This window comes from Phoenix dactylifera, chromosome 5 (genome assembly GCF_051530095.1).
Source record: "Phoenix dactylifera cultivar Ajwa chromosome 5, Ajwa_hap1_PhDact_Kaust_v1.1, whole genome shotgun sequence".
Classification (NCBI taxonomy): domain Eukaryota; kingdom Viridiplantae; phylum Streptophyta; class Magnoliopsida; order Arecales; family Arecaceae; genus Phoenix; species Phoenix dactylifera.
The window spans coordinates 15,122,494-15,149,838 of NC_143194.1; the positions used below are offsets into that span (position 1 = coordinate 15,122,494).

At 40.9% G+C, this 27,345-nt stretch overlaps 1 protein-coding gene across 2 annotated transcripts; it reads right to left on the reverse strand.

Moving 5' to 3' along the window:
- LOC103723967 (putative ubiquitin-conjugating enzyme E2 16) lies at nt 1-27,345 on the reverse strand. Of its 2 annotated transcripts, none has more exons than XM_008815070.6 (6): nt 27,213-27,345; nt 27,012-27,115; nt 26,808-26,910; nt 26,641-26,704; nt 497-585; nt 1-404 (listed from the first exon to the last, which is right to left on the reverse strand). In XM_008815070.6, exons 1-6 carry the CDS (start codon nt 27,240-27,242, stop codon nt 309-311), a joined length of 486 nt encoding a protein of 161 aa, XP_008813292.1. In that variant the 5' UTR covers nt 27,243-27,345; the 3' UTR covers nt 1-308. The 2 variants fall into 2 exon arrangements, with proteins under 2 accessions (XP_008813292.1, XP_008813293.1); XM_008815071.5 differs by having other exon boundaries at nt 97-404; nt 551-585.

Genomic DNA, 27,345 nt, shown 5'->3' on the forward strand with positions numbered 1-27,345 from the left:
TGTTGCAGTCAACATAAGTTTCATAAATATGGGCCAGATCAGGTCAGGTCACAACTCGCACTTCATACAAGTTTTTGCTGCTTTGTGCTTAAGGCATTGATAAGCAGCAGAAGTAATTTCATCAGAAGCTAAGCTGATAAAGTTACCACAGCCAATTTCGTTACACCTTAGCTCTGCATTGCTTTATTGCTCTCTGTTGGGAATGATACAACTTATCAGACTTTATAAACACCTCATGCAAATTTACAGTAGCTCATGAGCCCTCGATTGCTCCATTTGGGAACGGCTGCCACCTAAAGCTGTTGTACCTACACCTTGTCATCATGGAACCACCACCTAGTCTCCTTAGGAGACCTGCCGTTCTTACAGTTCTTGACATACCGGTCATTATCATCAGGGCGTTGCTGCAGTCAAAAAGGTTCAAGTAAAATAATAACAAGGCAGAGAATGTAACACAAGAACAGGGCATGTAAGAGACATGGGGATAGACAAGGACCTTTACAGTCGAGCTTGATAACATGGATAGAATGCTAATACAAACAGAACTTACAGTCATTGCTGGTGACCATGAATCATATAGTATATCTGCCACAAAAAGCCCAAACTAGAATGTCAAAACTTACAGGAGAGGATCTTCACAATCAAATATTTGTCAAACACTGGTAGTTGAATTGTCTTTTTGCAATAAACCAAACAGCAACTTTATAGAATTCATTAAAGAAAGAATCCAACTCAACTGAAGTTGTGAGTTCTAATTCGAAAACCCAATTTAGGATTTTAAGGTACCATATACAAAAAAGTCAACATACAAACACAATATTTAGATGTCAATTATCACATTTATACTCGACAGCCTTTAAAAATGGCATATGATATTCAAAAGGATGAAACGCAGTATCAGAATATGCACAAGATATAGAAATTGATACAAGAGTGGGCCTGGGGACACTAGTAAGATTGCTCTCCACTGTGACTTGGGTGCCATGGATTCACAACACAGAAATAGTCTCTCCGCACATGGAGATAAGGTTACATACATCTAACCCTCCTCAGACTCCACAGTGGCTGGAGCCTAGTGCACTAGAGCCCTCTTGTCGATAGATTCAAGCATATTAAAAAATAATATAAAATTAAAGATGCAAACAGTAAATTGATACAAAAACTAATAAACTTTAAAACAATACAAGTTGCTTATGAGCAATATAGTTTCACCCAAAAAATAAAAAGGTTTTGTACATAAGAAACCTAGTAAACTATTCTAATACTTTAAGGCCTCCATCATCATCCCTTATCTAAATACATATAAAATGCAATAGAATTCAAACATACAAAACTCATAGAATATACATTATCCCTTGGTAGCCAGAATTTTTTCATCTAGAGCAACACACTTGCTTTAGAATATTATTGAAAACTAGAACCTGCTCCCCCTAGCTAAGCACTTTCCTACTAAGGGCCTATTTGGATGATTAGACTGAAAATCCTATGGGATTCATGGATTAGGCTAGTACAACCAACATGGGCTACACCCATATTCATAAATACCTAGGAATAGCTTTAGAGTGGGCCGGCCATGCTCAATTTTTTTTTTCTCCCCATGGGATTTGGGCGGGTCCACTCCAATATAGGCCTAGCCCAACCTATAATACTGTGAGCTTGCTGATTGTACTAGCCCAATCCACGAATCCTAAAATATTTTCAGCCAATCATCCAAACAGGCCCTAAAAGTGTCTCTAGAGTATCCGTTTCCGCACATCCAGACCTTGACCTATTCCAAACCTGCTCCCACTTAAGCACTTCTTTACTAAAAATGTCTCTAAAGTATCCGCTTCCCCAAACCACACATGGACCCACACTCACACCTGCTCCTGATTATGGAAATTAAGTATTATCCTAACCACATCCCAGTTAAGGTATGTTATGAAACCAACAGCAGAGTTCCTAACCAAGTCGAGGAAACTTCTAAAATTTCTTTTGACAATTTGCAATATCGCAATCCGAGGTCTCACTTGCTTTATCCTCACATTTTATGCACATTCATCACCCTCTTGAAAAAGCTTTCATCTGATTCACATTACATTCTAAATACCGTACCTTCTTCATTTCTTACTCTTAACCATCAATTCAATTGTGCATCGATTCTGCATCACCTTTGAGCATCTGAACCCTCTTGATAGGTGAAAATTCTCATGCCCCAAAAAAATGTCAAACTTCCTTGTTTTACATATTTTTGTTTCTTCCATCCCCAGATTGTTAGCATTGTTCAGCCAGCAATTATTCCCCCAAAAGGATTAAGGATGTGGTAGTCCTTTATTCCACAGGAACTTGGGAACAATGTTTGAGCCGCAAAGCAATGGATGTATGCACTCATTACTGTATATTTTCCTAAAAAATGAACACCTTATTGAGTTTCCTGAAAGAATCCAGAAACTAAAGGGTAGTGCAGGTTTCTGATAAACAAATGGGCATTCCTATCTTTATTTTGGTTCTTAATGGACTGTAGGATTGTTTAAGGAGGGGTTTTGAGGAAGCCACTAGTTATTTTGAGGTCATCCCTTAGTTTCATCGAAAGAGGAAAAATTGACTAAAATGTAGAAAGAATCGCTAAGCTCAACCCCCATTTGAGTTGCACTCCCCAATTTCTAATCAGTGATCACATCTGTGGTTGCACAAGACTATCAGTAAATTGGCAAGCATGATAGGTAACTCCACAGGAATGACCATAAAACAAAGAAAAAATAGACTATTTAATGTTCAGTGTAAGAGAAAAGTTTCCAGTTTCGATTTAAAAGGGAGGCAAGATTCGTCACGAAGGTAATATCTGAATATATGTGGAGGTCAACTGTTTGTACTAAGGCATTTTTTGACATCAACAATTGGTAGAGGAGTAGAGTGGCATCAAACTAGGGGAAACATTAAACACAAAAATAGCTGGTTTTGGATAGCACTGGAAATGATGGTTTAGAAGCAGAAGGTGCTCACCAGAAAATCATGGCTTAATTTCCTAATCCCAATTGATGGCTTTCATACAAGAATGTAAAATGCAGTATCATTTTACTGTTGTTAGTCTCAGCACTGCTCTAAATAGCATTGTCATTGACTAAGCCTTCTTCAAGGGGATATGTTCAGAGCCCTGCAAACCTTCAATTAAAGAATTGTTGGTAGTGGCATAGTGTGGGAAGATTCTTGAACCAAATGATATGGCTGAGAGTAGTGATGATGCACTTTTCAAATTCTGTTCTCCAGATCAGAAGAAACCTGACTTTGGCAAACCTTCAGGCAGAGGGTCATTAAGCAAAGAGGACAAAGCACCTTGCTCTATTCAAAGAACCTAGAGCAGGATGAGCTGGTTCAAAAGTTGGTTTTTCAAACTAGAAATTCAAAGACTAAAATTGTTGAAAGTTGGTCAACATGTAGGAACCACAGGTTCTAAGAAAATGAGGCTAGAAAATATCCTTAAAAATCCAAACAAGATAACAAGAAGGTATGCTATAGTTCAGTATGATGGCAGGGATTTGAACTAATAGCAGACGACTGGAACAGTAAAATGCAGAATTAAGAATACTGTCGACTTGAGCATTAACAACAACTATGCCAAAGGAGAGAGAATTTCTTCATTTTGGACTTCAATAAAATGCTATTTTTTTATTTTTTATGTCAAAAAGATCAATCCCTCCAAAATTTTTCTTGAATGCAGAACATTAATACCATGGATGGCAAGACCATCCCGAACCGCCTGGTTCAGGGTATGTTGAGCTGTACCGGCCACAGATCGGGACGGTCCTCACAAGCAAAATGAGAATCGGCGATGGAGGGCGGAAAAGAAAATAGAGAAAGAGAGGGGGGGAGAGAGGGGGGAGAGAGAGAGAGGGAGAGGGAGGGAGGAGTGATGGATGCTGGGAGAGGGAGAGGGAGGGGCCTCAGAAGCCCTCCTTTCCTCCTTCGGTCGTTCGCACGAATGAAACAGTCAACCCCTTATTTTATTTTTTTTCACTTCTTAAGTGAAGTCGGCGACTTCACTTAAAGAAACCAAAAAAATAAAAAAAAAAATAGGTCGAGCTCTGTTTCGAACGAAATAGTGCCCCGCCCAATGTGCAGACGACCGGAGGAGAGGAGAGCTTCCAAGCCCCCTCTCTCTTCGCATCTCTCCCCCTCCTCTCTCCACATCTCTCTCGCCCCCTCCCTCACCCTCCCTCTCTTTTCCTCTCTCCTTCTCCCTCTCCCCCTTTTGTTTTTCTTTTTCGCTATGCACCAAGACAGGACGGTACGGTACCACACTGTACCACCAGCCTACTGTTAGAAGTATGCCCTAAAAGGAAATTTGGCAAACGTACTGTAATTGTTCTGGGACATAAAATTTGTACTTAACCTTTTTATTGATTAATAAAAATTAGGCATTTTATTCATTTATGTTATTATGTGTCCATGAATCGTCCTAAGAATTAATAAGATGATAACATATATTCTCAAGAGTTGAGAATCTAAGACATATGTCATGAAGTAGTTAATTTCTGAATTGCTCCTGATCGATGGATCATCACGAAGGACGGTGATCGATCCGATGAAATTAGTACACAGATCACTTTTTTTGATGAATGAGTTTTAAGTCCACAGTGTGGAGATACAGGAGTGATTGTGCAAGTGCTTGTTAGAGAACAAGGGTACTGAGCGTGACCAAAGCAAAAAGTCACTTGAATGTCTATCCACTCGTCGGTCACTTACTTGATGCTGCAGTTATATGACTAGTACTTAGACTTGCGATACCTCAGCTACTCACGGTGAGGTTGTAGTTTGACGAGCATATAAACATGGGCCCTAAGGATCCTCGTGGTGCAGATTAGCTACAGTAGGTTCACTGTCGGATTAGGGTTGCATCTAGATGGGATCTATCGACCTTGATAGATTGGGAATGATCCTATATGATTTATGAGATTAAGTTCGAAAAACCTTGGCCAGGGCAGTTCTGAAAAAAGAGTTTTCCAATCTCGAACTTGAATCAAATAAATTTGACATAAGACGATGGAGTTTGACGAGTTATCCATAACCTCCGTCATATCGGAATTCACGATAGAGGTACTGTATCATATGCTAACTGCACCTAGAAGTTCATCCATTCTGTTCTGTTGGGTTGCCATTATATGCTGCTAGGTATCACTAGTGAATTGTTGGACTCAAAGGTATTCACTTGATCAGTGAACCCTGATGAGTAGAGTTGAAATTGTTTCAACCCATTGAAAGAAGTTTCAATGATATTATGATAGAGATCATAATATATATCTCACTACTAGAGAGAATAGATCCTATGGGGTCACATACAATAGAGATTTTGATCGTTCCGACGGTTGGATTGCGATTTAGAATCGCAATTGATCTAGATTGTCAATTTGATTAACAATTGATTTAACCCACTAAGAGTGAGTGAGCTAAAGAAGAAGGATTTGCAATTGGATTGCAATTTAATTGATTCAATTGGACCTAATTAAATTAGGCTTAACCTTATTGGATAAGGATGGGAAGGCCTAATTAATTAGAACTTCTTATTAGATAAGAAACTTAATTCATGAAGTCCAATTTGGATCCTAATTGGATTAGGATTCATATGAATCAAATTGGAGGACACATTGGGTTCTAATTGGATTAGAATTCAATTGATCAAGAGGAACCAAAAATTTTCTAATTGGATTAGAAAATTTGAGCATGAAAGGATGGGATAGTCCCATCCTTCATGCATGCCACACAAGGGAGAAAAGGAGGGGCGTCCGCCCCTCCTTGTCACACGCCCAAAGAAAGGACGGGGGCGTCCCTCTCCTTTCCTACTTTGGTCCCACATGCCACATGGAGGGGCATCCGCCCCTCCTTTCTCTTAAACGCGGATTGCCACACGGCGCAAGGTAAGCCCTTAGATTCTCTCCAATCCCTCTTAAGTAAGACGTGTGATAAAATTAAGTAAGGGTGTGGTAGAATTTGGAGGAATGAATCAAGAAGTGATTTCTTATTGAAATTATTCCTTGTTTAGCTAGGCATAGAATGCCTATAAAAGAAGGGGTGGCGTGGGGCATTAAGAAGAATTGGAGCTCTCGTGTTTCAGCCACCCCATTCATCTTCTCCTCCTCCAGCCGTGTGCAAAGAAAAGAAGAAAAGAAGGCGCAGGCTTCTTCCTCTTCCTCCTTCCTCTCAAAGCAGTCAAAGGGTTGATTGAAGAGAGAAAATCAGCCATCAAAGGTGATCTCTGCAAGAGAGCTAGCACCCCGGTGAGATCTTGGAGCAATCTGTACCTCGTGTGGATACCTATAGAGGCCCGGACGCTTGTGTGGCTTCAAGCGAACCAAATCCAACGATCATCAGATAGCGGTAAAGATCTACCCGCTTAAAGATAAAGGTACAATCTTTATAATTCTAAATAGTAGATCTGAAATTAATCTAGTCTTTTAATTTTAATCTTTCCTATGATTTCATAATCTTCTGAGTTAGAAAACTCAGAATTTTTTTGAAATCTACGTTCTCTAGGACGTTCATGAGATGAATGACCCCACGCATATCTTTCGCTGCGATCGTCGCAACGCATGTGGGGGTAACTCGACACCTACCAGTACGAGTGTTGGTTCTGGTATTGCCAACCTTGGTTAATACTTAATACTATACTAAATTTATTTTATAGTGGAAACAAATGTTGCAAGAATGAAAACAAAGGTAAAGTGAAGGTAGAGACTACTACAATAGTAATTGATACTAAAATCAAAAAATTGAAAAGGACAGCAAGAAGAATTCATGACGAACTTTTTTCTGAGGAACCACTAGTACCTAGTTACTTACCATGCATATGATTTGCCATCCTAGTGTGTAATGAAAATACTTACTCTATTATTCCATATATTCTACATAACTCAGTGGATAACCTAATACACCCCCCCCCCCAAAAAAAAAAAAAAAAAGCTATATGGATATACACAGTTCTAACCCAGCGGTGGCTACAACCCTCAAAACTTCAATAGCCAAGATCTACAAAGAATGACACACAATTTTAGAATCCATCGGAACATCTCTCTTATGCTAGCTTCATCGGCCTTTCTTTTATACTTTTTTGATCCCCCTTACTTGCTTCTACCCCCAATTAATGGTTGTCCTGTGCCACCTATGCCCATAGAGGTCACATCAATATGATAGAGTAGAAGAAATACATCATAAAATAGTTGGACTAATACATGTTATTCCATGATAATAGTATGTCCATAATACCTACAATAAGTTATGAATCAGAAAATGTAGTTATGGCACCCTATAGCTTTCACCATTCTAATTTGAGGATATTTAGGCTGTTATTGTGGAAAATCATTCTAAAGGCTAAATATCTGATAGACAAAGCACATACTGAACAAGTTCGGGTCGGGCTCAGCCCAAGGTACAACTAAATTTAGCCAGGCTCGGGCCTAACCCCAATGTACTTACTCGAGCTTTGGATTTCGGGCAGGTCTTGAATTTCCTCAACTTATTTTTTCAATTAAAAAAATTGCAAAACATTTTCATTGCTTCTCATCCCCAAATCGAATGTCTAGTGCAATAGAACTTAGAGATCGAGCGGGAAAAGATGAAAGCAAGCAAGATGAAGGCATATAATGGAGGTTGAAAAGGTACAAGAAGCGGAAGGCATACCAGGGGCTGAGTAGCAGCGGTTGAGGATCGAGGCAATGGAGCACGACAGAGCTCGGCAGTGAGAAGCACTAGCGATTCTGGCGAATCCATATCACGCCAATGTTGAGGTTCCTCGCACTGTTGGCGTCACTAAAGCGGTTCCTCACACGGATCAAGATGGCTATATGCAAATGATGCTGTCGTTTTTCAGATCTACCATGAATTTCATAGCAATTACCCAGCAGAGGATGAGCATGAGGAAACCGCAAGAGGCGGAGCTCCTAAAGTCCACGATGCCCTGGGTGTGCTCTATGTGGCCCTTGGGGATGTAGTATACGTTGGAGTTCACCGTCGACATCTGAAGAAGAGGTGATTGAAGAGGAGCATATTCCCTCTCCCAATTTAGAAATAAGCAGCGAACCGAATAGCCCTAGCCCCTACTGAAGTGAACCAGGGTTACTTAAAAATAGGGTATTTATAATTCAGGTTAGAAACTAGTGCAATAAGAGGACCATAAGCCATGACTGCACCATGTGGCATGACATACACTAGCATAAAGCCTTACAAACTTTCATGTAGCATGGTGATGGATAACCAAGATAGATATTTGTTTCTTGAGCAACCTTTGGACCTTTTAGGAGTGGTGGATACCTTCTATTAAGGGGCTTCGCCTCCCCTATTATGTGTTGTAGTTTTCATGTTGAAAGGGATGCCATTCTTGGGCATTGTATTAAGGGATGTCATGGTGATGTTTGATTAAACAAGCCAACAATCCTCGCAATGGGAAAAGGATTCAAAGTTCTATCTTAATTGTTGCTCAAGAGTCCAAGACCACCTTATAGGTTTTGCATCTCTGTAGCTAAGTGCTTGGCCTACCTTGACAAGAAAGTCTAAGCGAGGCACTATGGTGCAACATGAGATCCCTAATAACCAATTAGAACAAGCCACTGACTAATACAAGATCGATGTTAAAAATAAATTGAGCCTTGGAGCTAGACTAAAGAGTTGACCAACGAGTTGATAAGGGATAGTATCAACATAATTTGATATTTTCTTGGTAGCAGGACCTTAATGTCATGGCATGCACAAAATTGTGCAAACAAGCATGAAATTAAGGTTTTGGGTGCTATGGCCCTAGACAAAGGCGCACCATGGATGCATCAATAGGACCATGGCATAAGAGCGTTGTTGTGGCCTTGAGAGCAGAATCTTGATGGGATAAGAAACAAATGTGCAATCATATATGGAATTCAAAAAGCTACAAGGCTTGATGATTTGGCAACTTAAACATGCAACACTAGCATTATGCATCTCCAGGAGTTTTGCATAGTGATGTGGCATTGGCCATGTGGCTAAATTGCCTTGTGCTTTTGGTGTATGTTCAAGTAAGGACTCGTAAAGGCCCACCTTCATGTGTAGCAAACTAGGAAGTAAGAGATGTAGACTAGGAAAAGAACTTATCTTGTGACACAACTCATTATAATCGTACATTTCAAATTATTGCTTCCATTAGAGAAGGTACTGCCCTAAACTTATCCGACTATACTTCTCGAGTTTTAAAAGCAAAAAAAAAAAAAGGAAACAAGGTAACTTTTGCTTTTGTATTCCACCATCGCCCTAATGACTTTCATTTAAAAAATAGTGTTATAAGGAAATCAAATTGAGAAGGGCATAATTGTTGTTTACTTCTCCAACTTCATGAGACCTTCCAACTTTATATAACAACCAGTACCACCACCATATTATCATCAGTGAAGAAATAGCACCTATACGTGTTCAAGGGTCAGGCCAGGTCGGGCATGGGCCAAGCTTTGGCCGATGGTCAACAAAATTTTCTTAGGCTTGGCCTGGCCTTCAAGCCTACCTTCGAGGCCCGAGTCAGCTCTTACTAGAGCTTCAGGCCAAATCTTAGGCTTCATAATATTTTTTATTAAAATATAAAAATATTTAAAAAATGCTAAAAATATGAATAATTAAATATTGTCAACGATCTATAACATGTCTATCATCCCATTAAGTTCACATATCAACTGTAATTGTTAATTAAGTCTACGAATACATCAAATATAAATAAATAAATACAAAAAAAGTAAACTATTGGGTTGGGCTAGGCTCGGACCAGGCTTTAATTCCCAAGCCCGACCCGCTTATCAAACGGGCCTATTCTCGAGTCTCGACCCAGCTTGTCAGTTCTAAAACCTTTGACCCGAGCCTACCCAAAAGGCTTCAAGCTGGAGTACGTGGGTGAGCCACTGAGCTCATGAACAGGTCTAATAGCATCCATTAAGCAGATGCTACCATTGATAATTACCATCTACAGTGCCATTACTATGCCACCATCTTCACCTCCCATATGATGCACATAGAAGCTGTGAATCCTCATTCCTCATATTTATCAACAAGCACCATTTCTACAAAAATTTGTGTTAGAAGCTAGTCCATAAAGCCCCACTCAAAAGTAATATCTATTAAGTAGGTTTTCCTTTTCTATCCTAAATCTCTAGTGAGACTCTTAATATGGTTGACCACACAAGACTAGAAGACCATTTGGAGATTAGCATAGTAGTGATGTGCCAATAATTAAGTTGAATTGCAAGAAACATACACTCCTCTTCTCTCTCCTCTTTCTTATTTTTCTTTCCTTCTTTTGCCCTTCTTTCTCAACTTAGCCATATGAGTAGATAATAGGAAAGGGTAGGGTGATGTTCCCAATCAAGCCTCTTAAAAAGGGTTTCAACCAAGATCCGTCGTACAGGTACCGGTCGGCGTACTGGTGGCCAGCCGGACCGGTACGGTACCGGTCCGGTCCGTACCGGCTGGTACGGTGAGCCGGATTTTGGGTTCGATTTGCTTTTTTCAAGTGTTGTCTCTGTTGGATCTTAAATTAAGTAAATTTTGATGTTTTTTTATTACTTTTTTCATGATTTTTGATGTTTCTATACTTGAATTTAGGGTTGAAACATAGATGATGCATGTTATTACTTCCTCCTGTTCCAAATGATAAAATGATACACATAAAATATTTTCAAATTAAGATATAATCATTTCATATATTTAAAGCACTCTCAAATATCTAAAATCGAGATGAGTGCCAATGGCTCTCGTAAATATTCGGATCATAAGTATAGTCAGGAGGAGGCAGATCAACCCAATTAGAAGGAATGCGCACCAGGTTATAAGAACTGTCGGATCTCTCGCTCACGCTCTGGCTCTGAGAGGTATCTTCTGATTGTGTAGGGGCCCATCCGAATATGGCGGAAGCAAAATCCGATGCACCATATCCATATTCGTCAGGCTGAGGCTGTGGATAATAGAATCTGTGTCCGTATGCGAGCTCATCTGTAGCTGTATCCTGACTTCCTGAACGACCTCGAGGAGCCCATCTTCTATATCCAATAATATCCTCACGGAATCTATCAGGTGGTCGACCGTAGTCCGTATCCTGTGTAGCACCCGTAAATTGAGACTCACCGGTGAAATGAAGACCACCCTCCAGCTGTGTCTCATAAGTACCATATTGTCCTCCGTTTCCTCCATGGCTAGAAGATCGATCACCACCAGAACCTTCATCGTTGCTGGTCCAAGTCTCCTCGACACTCTCCATTGGGACCCTTTGTTTTCCTTTTCTGGCCCTCTCTGTCTGGCTATCTCGCCTTTCTCTGCTGAGCATCTCTCGATCAGCTCTCTCGGAGGGTGTCTCGTACCAATCATGTGGTGACTGGCTCCCCTGTGCCTGCAGCTGATCAGCTTTGGAAATGCGCGGAATATTGCACTCAGCTCATTGCTCTGGATCGACCCTAACCTCGGTTGCTATGAAGCTAGCTGGTCGTGGAGACGATCCTGGCTCGTCAAGCTCGGGCTCTTGCTGCTGGCCTACAAGCCAGCCTAGCAGTGAATTATCGTCATCATCGGTGAAGGTCCCGTAAATCAGATCTACATACTTAAGCTCCGCTTCCTCCTGAATGCACTTTAGCCTCAACCGCAGATTGTAGTGCACATAAACAAGGTTGTTGAGGCGCTTATGTGTCAAACGGTTCCTTTGTTTGCTGTGGATAAGGGCGAAGGTGGACCAGTTGCACTCACAGCCACCAGAGGAGACTGTTTAGGAGAGGATCCGGATAGCTATCTGCTTTAGATTTTTCGCGGACCCGCCAAAATACACCCACCAATCAGCTGCAAAAATATTTATGAAAATTACATATATGATGGTTCCATATTAGTAACCAAGTAACACCAGGTGAATGTCTTCCTGATGTGTGACGTACCTGGATTCATATTGTTTGCTGACGACAGCAGCTCGTTGGCCAAAACTGTAGCTGCCCTCTCTAAATATTTTGCTCTGTGAAAAAGAAGCGTGTTCTACTATGTTAATAATTGAAGATGCCGGTATACTTACACATGCTAGTAATTACTAAATTATAGTTACTTCTTCAAGACATAGGGCCGCTTTTTTGGATCATGCTCCATCTTGTAAATCACATTACACAAAGCATCCAGAAGTTTTTCATCTATACCAATTCCATCTATGCTGTACTGAAACTGGAGATTTAGGTAGTATGTTGCGCATATATGAGACTATCTTAGCATAATTATATAAGTACATCCATCACTATAATTGTCAATATTCTTGCTTACCTGCTAGATGCAATTTTCTACCCATTTGCGCTCCCCACCATCGCTCAATGATGTTGATGTACGACTGGCCATGTGCTGGATCTACCTCCATAATCTGATCCTTTGCCTTGACCATCATGTGATATAAAAAACCCATCTGGGGGTAGATCTCGCTATTTACGGCCCGCAGCACTTCATATAATGGTTTGATAGCCTTGACTATTGTAGTGGCCCGCTGTCAGAATGACTGTCTCGTCACCAAGTCTTCTATCTTGCTCCCTTCAGTGCCGGCATAAGAATATCTACTATCATGCCACTCGGGACTGACAAACATCTGACGTAGGGCTCCTCTTTTCTCGAGAACGCTATCAAGTACGATGAAGTTGGTAGCAAACCGTATGACTTCTGATCTCAGAATCTCTCCTCCTGCATACTTTCTCATCAATGAAAGAACCCAGTTATGGTTATAAATATACCTGGTGATGTGTTGGGCTGTCTCCACCGTTTGCTGCACCCTACGAATCTTTCCAATATCCACCAGCATGAGATCGATATAATGTGCAGCACATGAGCTCCAAAAAATGTGGTTGCCGCTCCATCAAGATCTCCGCGGCAACCTTATATTGCGGCCCAATATCAGTGACGACCTGCATGACATTCTCCTCTCCTACTAGATCAATCACATCCTCCTTAAGTTTCAGCATGTACGCGGTGTTGTGCACATAAGCCGAAGCATCAACCGACTTGTGGAAGATCTTCGCATCACAGTATGTCAGGAAGTTGATGATGCTCCGCCTGGTCGACCGGTCCAACCATCACACATGATGGTTAGTCCATATATGGGCCACTTGCTCTTGTAGGAGTCAATCCAATTCTCCAGCTCCTTATTGTTGTCAAGAAGCTCACCGTAGATGTCCTTCGGGCCTAGAGGAACTACATCGGGACCGGCAGCTTGTATGACGGCAATGGCAGACCTGTAGTACGTTGTCTGCCACATTCGCTGGGATATGGCTGAAGTGAAACTAGGATCCAATAGCTCGCCACATAGTTTTCTTCTTATCCTTCATCCACATTGTGTCTACCCTCTACTGCCTTGAATTTCTGCTGGGGAGAGCATGCGAATCTACATCATGAATTGTCGCTCCTTGTGGAATTCCTTTAGATGACTTCTTTCGGCTACCAAAACTACCTAGCATAGATGCAATCCGACCACGTTCTTTGCCGACGCCCTCCCTGACTGAAGTTATCCTCAAGAACTCTGGATCTAGTCTAGTGCTCCTAGAACCACCGCCTGACTCATATGAAGAGGGCTCAAATCGAGCCCTATGCCTAGCCACCTCCCCCTGCTGCCACTGATCATCCAGGCTTGCCTGCATGGCTGCCTGAATATCTGTCTTCTCCTCATCTAGATCCTCAACCTCCTCTAGCTCCCTAGAGTGATAGGAAGGTGGTTTTGTCACTCGGCGATCCACCTCCGCCCTCTTCTTGGAAACCCTCTTCTTCACTTCTTTGACCTCAGTGAGATTTTGCCTTATCAACACACGAATCTCGCCTGGACAATTCGGGCACGTAGCAATCTCACCGAATTTTTCGGCTAAATGTTGCATCAACCTGGTTACCCCTCCTACCTTGAAGACCTTAAGTTGCATTGAAATCGGTGTCGTTGCCCCTCTCTTCCAAGTCTTCGCCCATAAGACCAGCCAATATCACGCTTTGTAGGGTTCATTTTTCTTGATGGCTCAATTCCTACAATAAATGTACAACATATCAAAAAATTAAGCTAATGGAGTAAATTTTGACATGATCTTATTTTTTTAAGCAATTTATAAACTATTTTTTTAGCTACTTATTAACAAAATTAATGAAATAACATAGAACAAAAAAACCACACTTTAAATAGTCTCCACTGGATTTTTTAGGAAGGACCTCCTCCTGAATTTGTGGGCTATCTCTCAAATCTTCCCTTCTCTGATTACCCCTCAGAGGCTCGCTGGATTTAACTCTGGATGCTCTCGTTCGGTTTTTATAGCCAAACGAGTGAGGAAGGCCAAGGAGCTGGACGAGTGCCGGTGTCATTGCCTATTGTCTTGGCCATCAAATTTAAAAAAAGAAGTGGCCGTTGTCGGCCACTTTTTTTTCAAAAGAATGAGAAGTGGCCGAGGCCACTTCCTTTTTTTCAAAACAAACAGAAGTGGCCGAGCCACTTCTTTTACTGTGACCGAAAGGCCATAGCTTTTTTTTAAAAAAAAAGAAGTGGCCCACACGGCCACTTCTTTCTGAAACCACGCACGGCGCGTGGTTTTTGAAACCACGCACAGCACTGTGGTTGTTTTTAAAAAAAATGATGTACCGGTGCGAACCGGCCGGTTCGCACCGGTACGATGCCGGTACCAAGCGGTACCAACCGGTACCGACTGGTACGAACCACGTATCAGTCGGCTCTCCTATAAAAACCACTCGGTACTGGATTCCACGCGGATCCGGTACCGGTCTAGAGCCGGACCGGTATGGCAGACCATAGTTTCAACCATGGCTCAACATACCGCCCCGAACCGCCTAGTTTGGGGTGTACCGAGCCATACTGGAGGCGGACCGACATGGTTCCACCGCTCGATTAGAGAAACCAAAAAGGAAAAGGGGCAAAGAGAAGGAAAGAGAGGAAAAGAGAAAGACAGAGAGAGGGAGAGAGAGATGACAAGAGAAGGGGCTTGGAAGCCCTCTTCTCCTTCACTCATTCGCAGGCCCCGCTAGGCAGAGTCCCTGTTTCAAACAAAAGAGGGGGGCTTGGCCAACAAAAAAATTTTCTTGTGAAGTCGGCACACTATTTGTTCACTTAAAGAAAAATGGGCGGAGCCCCATTGTTCCAACTTTGCTTAAAGAGCAGCAAAAAAAAATTGGCCAAGCCCCTATTTCGAACCTACAGACGAGCAGAGGAGAAGAGGAGGCCTTTCGAGCTCCCTCTCTCTCCCCCCTCTCTCTCCTTCCCTCCCTCTCTCTTGCTCTCTTTCCTTCTCCCTCTCTCTTCTCTATCTGGCTCCCTTATCTCAATATGCGGTGAGTCAGCATAGCATGATACTGTACCGTACCACCAAACAATCGATACAGGTTCCAGTACTAGTACTACCAACCTTGGTTTCAAACCTTCATAAGCGATGCTAAAAAAAACATAAGGCTAGAAAAACAAAATACCCCTAGGTTATGACCTAAATCCTATCACTTATAGGGTCCTCCACCCAAGCAAAGCAAGCACAAGGCCTTGTACATAGCACCGCCAAATCAATTTTTTTAGGATCACTCATCTACATAATGTTAGCCTAGCATTTTTCACTCAATTTGCAATTCAGAAGATTGGGGTGTAAAATGCCAATTTTGTTCTCATATAAGCTAATAGCACAAGCTAATACCTTGAGGGTGCTCATATGGCCATGTCCCATGTCCAAGTATTAGGAGGTCACCATGTTGGATTCTCAAGGATACTTGGACACTTGACATCCCCATCCTTTTTGGACTCTCAAAATAAGAAAACAATCTAAAAATCATTATATTAAGGGGACTAATTGGCCACCTTTAGTTCGCTTATTTGTGTCCGCTTTGGATGTCTCCAAAAAAAAGCACTGCCAGTTTTTGACCATATTAACAGAGTCAATTGTCCACATTATTATACTCAGAGTCTGCAGTACCAATAGTACCGATGTACCTGTGAAGACCGGTACGGTACCGGTTCGATATACCGGTACGGTACCGGTTCGATACCGGTTGGAATTGGTACCATATCAGTACCGGTTCGATACCGGCTGGAATTGGTACCGAACCGATCGAGATAGAAAGAAAAAAAATGCCTCGGACGCGCGGGCACGCAAATGCCACTCTGTGCGGCATTAAAAGCCCACGCGGGGCAGCCCGCGTGGGCTCGCTACCCCGTGCGGCGAGCCTATGCAGGAAATCGCAGCCAGCGCAGGGAACCGCGTGCGGGCCCGATTCCTTGATAGCAGGCGCGAACGGGCTCACGGTTCCCCACTCGTGCCCGTTTCCCCACTCGCCCTCGCTTGCAGGCACGTTGCCCCGCGCATGGGATTTTTTTTTCTTTATTTATTTTTTTCCTCTTCTTCTTCCCGAACCCTCCTCTCTCCTCTCTTCTCTCTTTTCCAGTTTCCGCCTGTTCTCCCGCGAGCAAAGAAGGAAGAGAGGTCCCGCCCGCGAGCAAGGAAGAGACGTCCTCCTTCTCCCGGTACTTGTCTTCTCTTCTTCTTCTATTCCTCTTTCTTTTCTTCTTCTTCTTACTCTTCTTTTCTTCTTTTTTCCTCTTATTCCGCCTCTTCTTTCCCGCTTCTACCGATGCCGGTCGCACCAGTTTCGGTTCTGTACCAATTTTTACAACCGAACCGTACCGGTACCTGTCGGCACCTGTTCGGTATAGCCTGAACCAACCGGTTCCGATTGGTTCAGCATACCATGATTATACTTAACCCGAAACCAACTAGGACACAACAATAGGATACTAATTAATTGCCTATTGGGCACCTAATAAGACATATGACAACTAAAAGCAGTCACTAAAGAAATAGAAAAAGAATTCCTAACTGAAACAAAGCTAAAAAGAGACCAAAAAGAACTTCTTTTAAGTGGGCTTTTCTTTGACCAGCAAAGGGTGGCCCAAAGGGCATGGTAGCTCCACTATAATTCCTTACAAATACCAACTAAGCATCTAAAGGGATAAGGAAGAGAAAAGGAAAAATAGATCTTAGCTACGAACCCTATTAAACCTTCTTTCTTTAGACTAAACCTTGTGTCCTAGAAATTTTAGGAAGAGCCTCCATCTTCTTGCTTTTCCTCAACACCGTTGGGTTTTACTTGGATGCCCAAAAAAATGAACCATCATAAACATTTGGTGCCTCCTCACAAGAACAAAGATGTCGAGGCGAAACGTTATTAAACAGAAAGTTTAAGCATTCAAAGGAGAGCGCCATGCACTCAATCTCTGAAAAAAGGACACAAAAACAAAAAAAACAATTATCCATATCCATAAAAAAAGGGATGAAACGGTATTAAACAGAAAGTTTAAGCATTCAAAGGAGAGCGCCATGCACTCAATCTCTAAAAAAAGGACACAAAAACAAAAAAAAATCATTATCCATATCCATAAAAAAGGATGGAATCTGTTGCTTCTCCAATCTCTCAATTTTCTCAACCATCAGACTTTGCATAAAAATTTCTCATCTAAGTACATTTTATCTGCAGATAGGGTCCAAACAGGCCCTCAAACCTATCCAGATCAGTCCTCATTTCTGCTGTAAAAGAGCAAGCCACTAATTTTTTTAAACCCTGATAAGCATTACTTTTCTCACTTACCATCAGTAGAACATGTCTTTATTACTTTAAGAACACATCACTAGACCTCTCATATTGGGAGATAGAGGGTATGATTGGAAAAGAAGAAGAATGGTAACACTGAGGGATGTCCCATCGATCAAACATCAATTGATGTGTGCCCATGGAGGATTCTATGGACGAAAGAATCAGCCAAAAAGGGTTTTTATTGTCAATTAGAGCAACATGGGGCAGATATCGTGCAATAGCCAAGCTAAGAAGATGTACTTGGACAATATTCATACGATCAGAATGCCCACAGAGTAGATTGGAGCCCCCAAGTTGCTTAAACAGTTAAGATCTCTAGTATATTGATGTTTAAATGGTTTAGGGGTATTTACAGGAGCTTTATTTTGAAATAGAAATTCCCATTTTGAAGGTATTATTCTCCACGGCAGTACTCACACCATAGCACCATGATAGTGATAGAAGCACAGTTAGCTGCTTTACTTTTGGAGTTTTTTATACTTAGCCTCTAAGGTACTAGTTTGGATTAATATCTTGGGGTTAAATTACTTGGTTTCTAAGTTATGAATTACATTCAATAAAATCCTAAATTGTAAAATTTTAAGAGTAAAGGTTTGGGAATATTTGTGACTAGATGGATAATTAAACACATATGAGAACTGGTGCACATGAACGGTTTGAAAAAATCTGCCATACTGACCTGTACCACCCCATACCAATTCTGCCACACTATACCAATAGGATTCCTGTATAGTTTCAAGATTTAGTCCAATATATGAACCGAACTAGTCCATACCAATCCGAACCGAACAGAACCACCCCACCCTATACCTCCTAATACTAACCCATGCTGCCTAGTTTCGAGCAGTACTATGACTGGGTGTGAGAAAAGATGATGGAAGCATGTTTTGGGACAAGACCGTACTGTACTAAGCCGGTAATGTACCAGTATGGTTCTTGGTACTGGTTTAGCGAACTTTGGTTTGAATGAATGAAAAAGACGTCCCTTAGACCAGGTTTTTGATACCTTTTATTCCATATTGCGATTTGTTTCTTTCTACTTCTTCCTCTCTAACTTCTTCCCTCGCCTAAACTGACAGATCTTACTCTTATATTCTTGGGGTAGCTAAAGAGGGCTCAAAACAATTAAGGGCTCTGATTGCTCTATGAAGATCATGGAGGGGTATTTTTTTAGGCCCTTATCCTACTACATAGAGATCTTATGGAATCAAATGCAGCACTCGAAATCTAGATTTCATCATTAAGAAACCATGCATTTGTCCAGAGATAATATTAGATTGCCCAACCCTTAAGTTACCTGACATACAAGCTGCTTGCATCCCAAGTTATATGTTCCGTTAATATATTAGGTTTCTTGGTCCTCAAGTTAAACTCTAAGCTACTTTGCAGGCAAGCTTTTAAGTTACTCGATCTCCAAGTTATCCATTTTATTTATTTACCTAGTCCCCAAGTCATGTGGGCTCTACATATAACGTATGGGATAGTGAAAGGATGCCATGAGTTGTATGAGTCTCTGAGTGATTTCTCTCCTCCCTCTCTGTCTCTTCCCATCTCTCTAGTACCATCTGTTCCCCTATTGCCACTTCTCTCAACTCCTTTACTTTTTCTTATTTTTCTCTATCTTCTCCCTAAATCTGCGAATATTTGTATCACTGCCTGAATCAAATTTCAAGGTCAACATCAAACCTTATACTTTAACCCGAAAACCTTAAAAATGCTTTTCCTAACAACACCACTATCCCCAACCCTTAGATAGGACCTAGAAAGCTTCCCCCTTTCCTTCAAACCACTAAAGTATTCATTTCTTCCCTGTTTTCTGTGATTGGACATCAAGACAATGCAAAATACTTGTTCCCCAATTTCTCCCACATCTTAGGCCCAACAACACCATTGCAGGCCATCTCCTAAGTTGATCAGCATCACTTTGGTATCAGTGCATAACATTCTACTCCATTGTTTGCTCTTTTCCTCCCTTTCCTTCTTTCTTTGACCCCTTTCTTCCACCATGTTATCCAATGCCAAAGTAAACAATCAGTTTGTGGCCTTTGTCCAAGACTACAAGGACACTAAACAACAAATTGCTCATCTTCAAGAGGACACAACTTCATTAAAAACTTCCTTAGATGAAATAAAGCAAGCCCTTGAATCAACACATCAACATTGGTTCTTCTCAGAGACTCATGTTCAAGCACCCCCTCTAAAAACCCATGCTCAAGCAATTGGACATCAAAGAGTTACTGTGATGGATCATAGAGTAAAACTCAAGGTGGCTGATTTTCATAATGGACATGAACCAGAGGTCTTCCTAGATTAGGTTCATGCTCTTGAAAACTACTTCAAGTGGTAACAGCTTGCAAAGGAGCGTCAGCTCCTATTTGCAAAAGCCAAGTTGAAGGGGACAACACAGGTATGGTGGGCCAAATGTCAACAAAGCAATTATGTGACTATTCAAAGTTTCAAACTTTGGAGGACATGAAGATAGCTTAACAAGGTATTTTGTTCCAACTAATTATAAACAACAGGTTCATCTCCAATCCACCCAGCTGGTGCAGGGTAGTTCCATAATGGAACAATACATGTTGAAGTTCTACAGTTTGGCAGCATGATCCAAGTTTCCTTGGAACAAGGATATGATGATTTCAGTGTAAAGCCAAGGTATGAACCTCCAAATCTCAAATCTCAATGAGGTGAGCAGCTAGACTCTACCCGTTGGCTGAAATGTCACATATCAAATGGAGGAAAATTTAAAGATAAGATCAGCCACAAAGCATTCTACATCAAACATCTTCAAATTAGAGCAATCACTACTAGATATGAACCATCCTAAGCATGGTCTGCTGAACCCGTCGAAACCGACCGGTTCAGCCTGTACCGTACCGGTGCCGGCCAGCATCGGTACGATACAGCCACAGAATTCGGTTCGGACCCCAAAGGGATCAGAACCGAAGAGGTCGGAACCGAACGGCTCCTTGCCAGTACCGATGCGAACCGGTGTGGTTCGCACCGGTACAAGCCCGGTACCAGTGTGAACCGGTCCGATTCTCACCGGTACAAGCCCGGTACCGGCACCGGGGAAGAAGAAGAGGAAAGAAGAGGAAAGAAGAGGAAGAAAGAGGAAGAAAGAAGAGGAAAAAGAAGAGGAAGAAGAGAGAGGAGAAGAAGAAGAAGCCTACCTCCTCCCTCGGGCCGACCTCCTCCCTCGAGCTGACGAGGATCACCCGTTCTCCGGTGCGGTTCCGGCCCCTTCTTTGCTCGCGGGAGAAGGGGAAAAGAGAGGAGAAGAGAAGAGGAGAGGGAAAAAAAGAAGAGGAGACGGTTCGGAAAAGAGAGGAGAAGGGTCGGAAGAAGAACAGGAGAAGGGGAAAAAAAGGAGAGCGGCCGGCGGGCAGGGCAGCGCGCCCGCGCACGAGTGGGGAAACGCGTCCCCGACTCGCGCCTACACGCGTTCCATGCGGTGCGAATCGCACGTCCACATGCAGGAAATCGCACGCGCGCGATTCCCCATGCTCGCGTGCAGTTCCCTACGCGGGCTCTCCGCGCAGGGCAGCGAGCCCCCACGTATTGCCACTCTGTGGCCGAATGCGGACGCTCGTGCGTCCGCACGTTTTTTTTTTTTAAGCGGAACCGGTTTGGTACCGATTCCAACCAATACTGAACCTGTACCGGTCTTCACCGATACGTCGGTTCGATCGGTCCCGCGTACCTTGATCCTAAGCCTCTATAACAGTCAGCAATAAGCCATCACGCACCATAAGTACACAAAACTGGTTGAATGCAAGTTCCAAATAGAGAACTGAAATCCAATGCTTTACTTGCAAGAGATTTGGCCATTTCTCTACACGGTGTCCTAATCATTGGTGATTTTCACTGACAAAAGACCCTTTTTTCACTAATAGAACTTTTGAACAAAGAGCAAAAGAAGTCATCATAAAGGTGAGAGAAGATTGGAAGAACCAACATTATGCCTAAATATGCAGTTTGCAAGCTTGGTTTAAAAACAGGGGCATATCTCCATCCATGCAAGGTGGCATGGGGAATAACCGAAACCTAAAAAGGTCCATGAATGATGCTTGGCCACCTACTCAATTGGAGACTTGGTTGATACCATGCAATGTGATGTCCTGTCAGTGGAAGTATGTCATATCCTCCTTGGGCATCCTTGGCCTTTTGACCATTAAGGTCAGCATGATGGCTATGCCAACATGTACTTATCGCAACATGGTGAGCACATGAACCTACAACCGACAAAGCTGAAGCGGAATGCCAAAACTTCCCATCTAAAATGAGTTGAGCCAAACAGTGTTGGAAGTTTGGCCCCATTCATGGAAGGGGTATTTTAGGCCCTTATCATTCTACAAGGAGTTCTTATGGAATCAATCACAGCATTTGAGTTATGAGCAGTCCAGATTTGATCATAAAATAAGTTCATAATAGTTTAGAGATATTACATACACCCTTAGGTTATTTTCCCAGGTTACATGTCCATTTGATGTATTAGGTTAGTTGTTCCTTAAGTAAGACTATGAGTTACTTGGCAACCAAGCCTTTAAGTTACTCGGTCTCCAAGTTACCTTTTTTATTTATTTGCTCACTTAGTCCTCAAATCATGTAGGTTCTATATATATAAATATATGGGATAGTGAAAGAATGTCATGAGTTGTATTATATAAGTTGTGCCAGAGAGTAACAAAATGGCTTCTCTAATCCCTCTCTCTTCCCCTCTCTAGTGCCATCTATTCACTATGCCACTTCATCTCTCTAACTGCTTTACTTCCTGTTATTTTTCCCCATTGTATCTTCTCTTTCAATCTGCAGATATTTGTATTATTGCCTGAATTAAATCTCAATCATCATCAAACCTTCTTCTTTAATCCTACAACCCTAAGAAAGCTTCTCTTAACACCAAACACGATACCTAAACCCTAGGAAGGACCTAGAAAGCTTCCCTATTTTTTTCAATCGACTAAACTGTTCACTTCTAAGCTATTTCCTATAATTGGACAGCAAGGCAACAAATTATTTATTCCCAAATTTGTCCAACATCTTAGGCCTGACTATGCTATTGCAAGCCGTCACCTAAGTTCACCTGCATCGCCTCTTTTTTCTTCATTTTCCACTACAGTGCAGGGGATTTTTAACAACATATAATTTTATTATGCTCAGTTTATTGCTTTAACAAAGAAATCCATATAGATTTTCCTGTTTTGTGCTGAGATTAATTGATAAACAAATTTCTGCCATCTTTATGTTACAATTTTTTCAGTTAAATTCAGCTCTCCTGTACTCAAGAAAGAACAGCCCCCTTTTAATTTGGATTTATTTTGTTATAAATCTTTTCTTGATAGTCTTTGATTGCCCTGAACTCTAAAGACCCTTTCTCCCTAGAATTACCTCTGTAGAGTTTAAAGCACAGATTCTCCAAGCTCTGTTATTAAATTAAATCAATGATTCTCTCTCTTCCATGTTTTTTGCAACAGGATATCAAAGCAAATTGTTGATCTCATCTTTATCTACATTAGCACTTAAGGTCCATCCCTGCATTTTAGGCCATTCCTATGTAATACTGTGTTACGATGATGGTTATCAAATTTGGGAATTATGTAGGAGTCTGCATCAAAATATTATTCAGATGATAACTTAGTCTAAATAAACAAGTTTGTCATTCAAAATCAAAGAGTATAAAAAGCTCAAATAAAAACTTGAAATATGAAGTTATGGCCCTCAAATACTGTGGTTATAATTAGATCCAACAATCAAAAATTTTAATATAACTAAAATCGTAAAACTAAATACCAACTAGTAGCAATGATAAATCAAATGCTTATACTACAAAAATTTTCCATCAAGATCCTCGACTTTCGTAGACTTTAACTCCACTGCTTAATCATTAAGAAAAGATGGCAAAGGGCATAACATCTAAGCTTTAAGAAAAGATGGCAAAGAACAACTAGTACATAAGCTTTATGAAGATGGCAAAGATCAATTACGACCAATAGACCCTAACTATAACCATCTCAACCATTGATCCCAAATTCTAATTCTTAAAATCAACCATTGGATGAAGCAAGATAATGATCCATCTTATGATAGAAGAACAGATTATTCCACTACAAACTCAAAATCTTTATAGGATTTTAGTTTCTTGTTTAACAACAAAACCTATGAAGGTTGTTGTTCAAGAATCTTCTAGCCCTTCATTATGGTATTATTATAAGCATAAATCCACCTTTAACTTTTGAATATTCATGAATCTTCTATGTAACAGCCCATGACCTCACCAAAAGGGCTAACCTGAAGTTATTATTTGGGTATGTCTGTCCTATATAAATAGTGAAAAAAAACAGCATAACCTACATTTTATAGGGATAATATTTCCTTATATAAATTAATATAGCATTTGATAACTACATGCATATGATCAAATAGCCACGTAACCTCAAAACAATGAGAATAAAAATGTCCAAATTCAATATATCTTTAAGTTCTAAAAAATGAAAGAAAATATTTGAATAGCAATGAAAAGGGTTCAAAATTGCTACTTACAACATATTTCCAAATATTTCAACTTCAAGACATAAATAATGCATATATCATATATGCATGTGTATTCACAATACAAAAATATCAAATACCTATGAACTGCATTTATTTTTCAATATTAACTTCAACCTAACACTATCAATACTATGAGCCTAAAGAAGTTGCATCGCACAAAATACTGTAATATAGTTTACTTCTTACTTATTTTCATTCCTTTATTTCAATTTTCAATTTTTTTTGCACTTTCTTTTCCTTTGTCTAAAACTTAGAAACTTGGATTGCCAAAATCCACAAACCCGACAAAACTAAAACTAAAACTAAAATGGAAAACAATTTTCCAAACCATGACTTGTACTAATGTTGCCTCCATATATCGAATATAGCGTAACTGTAATTTCTCCAGCACCTCTTTGTGAATTTCATAAATAGGGTAGACACAATCATTAGCATCAACACGGTACATTCCCACATATGGCATAACCAAGAAGTCCCAGATAAAAGGTATGGAATAGCCCTAAAGTTCTTTAATGCTGGTTTTCCTCTTTGAGCCTGTTTGGATGCGGTCAGTGACCATGCTTTTTTATGGGATTGGCACAATTCCAAGGAAATTCTAACCATCATGGAAACAGAAACCTCAAATCTGTTTGGATAAAATTTTAAGAATTTGAAATACCAAAGAAAATAAGAGACATTGATCCTGTTCATCTATAATGGTTGCGTAAAAATAATTCCACCTCAAAATGTAACAATGCCTTCTTCCCCTCAAATCTCTCTCAACCATATCTGATCAAGCTCCTTTCTCTTAAAGCTCTCCCATGCAGATCAACACAGCCCCAAATCCTTTCCTTCCTTGACATAGATGACACTCCTCCAGCCTCTTCTGCAAAACAATAGAACCAACCTACACTTTTCTTTCCATTGTTCTCTTTTTCTCATATTCCACTGCTCGGGAAGCAGGGAATATCTACTGATATTATCAGATTATTTTCTTAATAATATTCAAATGACTTGTAGGAAAAACTAAGAGTTTGGTTGTTGGTGATGTGAATGTGATAAATCTGAACTAGCTAAGAGGTGTATATAAGTTGAGAATGCTATTTTTTGAGCAAAAGAATACTAGTATTTTTTGAGCAAAAGTATACTAACTGATAATATATATATATATATGCAATGTACAGAATCAAAATAATAATTATATTCAATTAGGTGAAACTATTGATACATCTTTCCATAACAAGTGCATTATGCATACATTATGTATAAACTAATTTGGGTTGTAACTATTTTTCTAGAGTATTTTCCTATGATCAGCCAAACAACAAATAACAGCAAACACCAATGGTAATCTTTTTCTTGATTTCCTCCCATAGCATCATTATATTCCTACATTTTCTCTATCCTAGGTAATTCTAATACAAACATCAAAACAGGCCCCTAATGTGTTTAATGACCAGCTTATGCAAGGTCAAATCACACCATGCTGGTCACTTTCTTGCTAAGAACTTAGAATATAACTCAAGGTGTAATTAGCACCTCAAACCAACATCTATCTGGGGATTATGGGCACTAGCGATGTAGTACTGAACTTAGAATGTGAAGTGCAAATAGAAAGTCAACGTCCCTATTATAAGATAATGACCTAGGAATAACATACAAATGTATTGCTTCCATCAAGAGCAAATTAGTAACATGTAATGTACCGGAGAAAGGAAAAGTATTGGATAAGTGCCTAGTGCGTGCCACCCGGCTGAATGGTTGTCGAAAAAGAAATCATTGATAGGAAGGAAAGAGAACTAATAGGTCTAGTTGTATAGAAGAGAGAAAAAGTAAGAGAAGGAAAAAGAGTATGGACAAGAAAGAAAAAGGAAAAGGTTTCTCCTGCATTGCTGGTGTGTTGTCTAAAGTGTTCTTTTTCCCCTTTTTCTTTCCTTCCTGGTGGAAGGAGGGGCAAACATTTATAGTAAGAGATTAGCAGGACAAGCTATCATGGAAAACCCTAATATTTGTGTTGATCAAATATAAGGATGATTAAATGACTTTGCTGCCACCATATAGGATTCTCTAATGTGGCCTCACAACCATGATCTAGTTTCAGCAAAGCATCCCTCTCGACGATCCTCTTATTTGAGTTATGGAGACCTTACTCAAGTATTTTGACCAAGGATGGACTGCCTTGGAACTGCTAAACTTCCGGTTACAGAATGACTTCACTAGCTTGCAAAGACCACTCATCAGAAGGCGAACTTGCCTCCATACTAGATACAAATATAACAAGGCCCAAATACAAAATAAATGACCCAGAATGAACTTAAAAGAAGAGAATGATCCAGTAAACTAATCTTTCATCCTTTAAATTCTTGATATTATATGGACAGAAAAAGCATTTAACAACTGCCTAGCTGTTTCGATAACCCTAGTATCCAAAAATGAGAACCAGAACACCCTACATAAGACCATATAAAAATAAATAAATAAATAAAACATGGCAGAGTGGAGGATTACCTAAACATATATGTCCATTGCTATAAACATGAGGGTGCAGAGGGGCGGGATGGAGAAAGATGACCTGATTATCACACCCATATGTATATATAAATATATATTACAAAACGGCATTCCTATAGAATCAAAGGCCAAAGAAAGTAGAAAATGGGATCGAATCCAATCACCTGCGGAGCTTCCATGGGGTAATGCTCGGGGAAATCGACCTGAAGCTGGTAGGTCTCGTTGGCATAAAGCGTCCCGGAGGCGCCGACCACTTCGATGATCCACCTTGCGATCGAAAAGAAAAGAAAAGGGTTTCAAGCCAAATTGATTAGAAGAAAGCAGAAAGGAGGGAGGGAGGAGGAGATGGAGCCCTAGGCGGTGAACACCTTTGGAGGTTGTCGGTGGCCTTTTGCTTGAAGCCAGCCGGCGGATTGGCCTGCCATTCCTTCAGCTCCTTCTGGAGGCGATTGCTGGCGATCTTGCTCAGAACCTGGAAAGCGATAAAAAGAAGAACGATAAAAGAGAGAAGATTGGAAGAGAGCGAGCGAGAGAGAGAGAGAGAGAGAGAGAGAGAGAGAGAGAGAAACCTTCTTGGAAGGAGCGGAGGAGCTGGTCATGCTTCGGGTGAGAGCGGCGGCGGAGAGCAAGAGAGAGGGGGGAAGGGAGGAGAGACCGTCGCTTGTCACGGACTTCGAGTAAGGTGGTCTTTATTCTTTTTTT

Excerpts from the sequence above, each read along its gene's own strand:
- LOC103723967 (XM_008815070.6), bottom strand. The coding sequence starts at position 27,242 with ATGACCAGCTCCTCCGCTCCTTCCAAGAAG. Across the intron at positions 27,116-27,212 it reads CCTCCGCTCCTTCCAAGAAG|GTTCTGAGCAAGATCGCCAG; the intron begins GTTTCTCTCTCT and ends ATCGCTTTCCAG. Across the intron at positions 405-496 it reads TATCAAGCTCGACTGTAAAG|CAACGCCCTGATGATAATGA; the intron begins GTCCTTGTCTAT and ends TTTTGACTGCAG.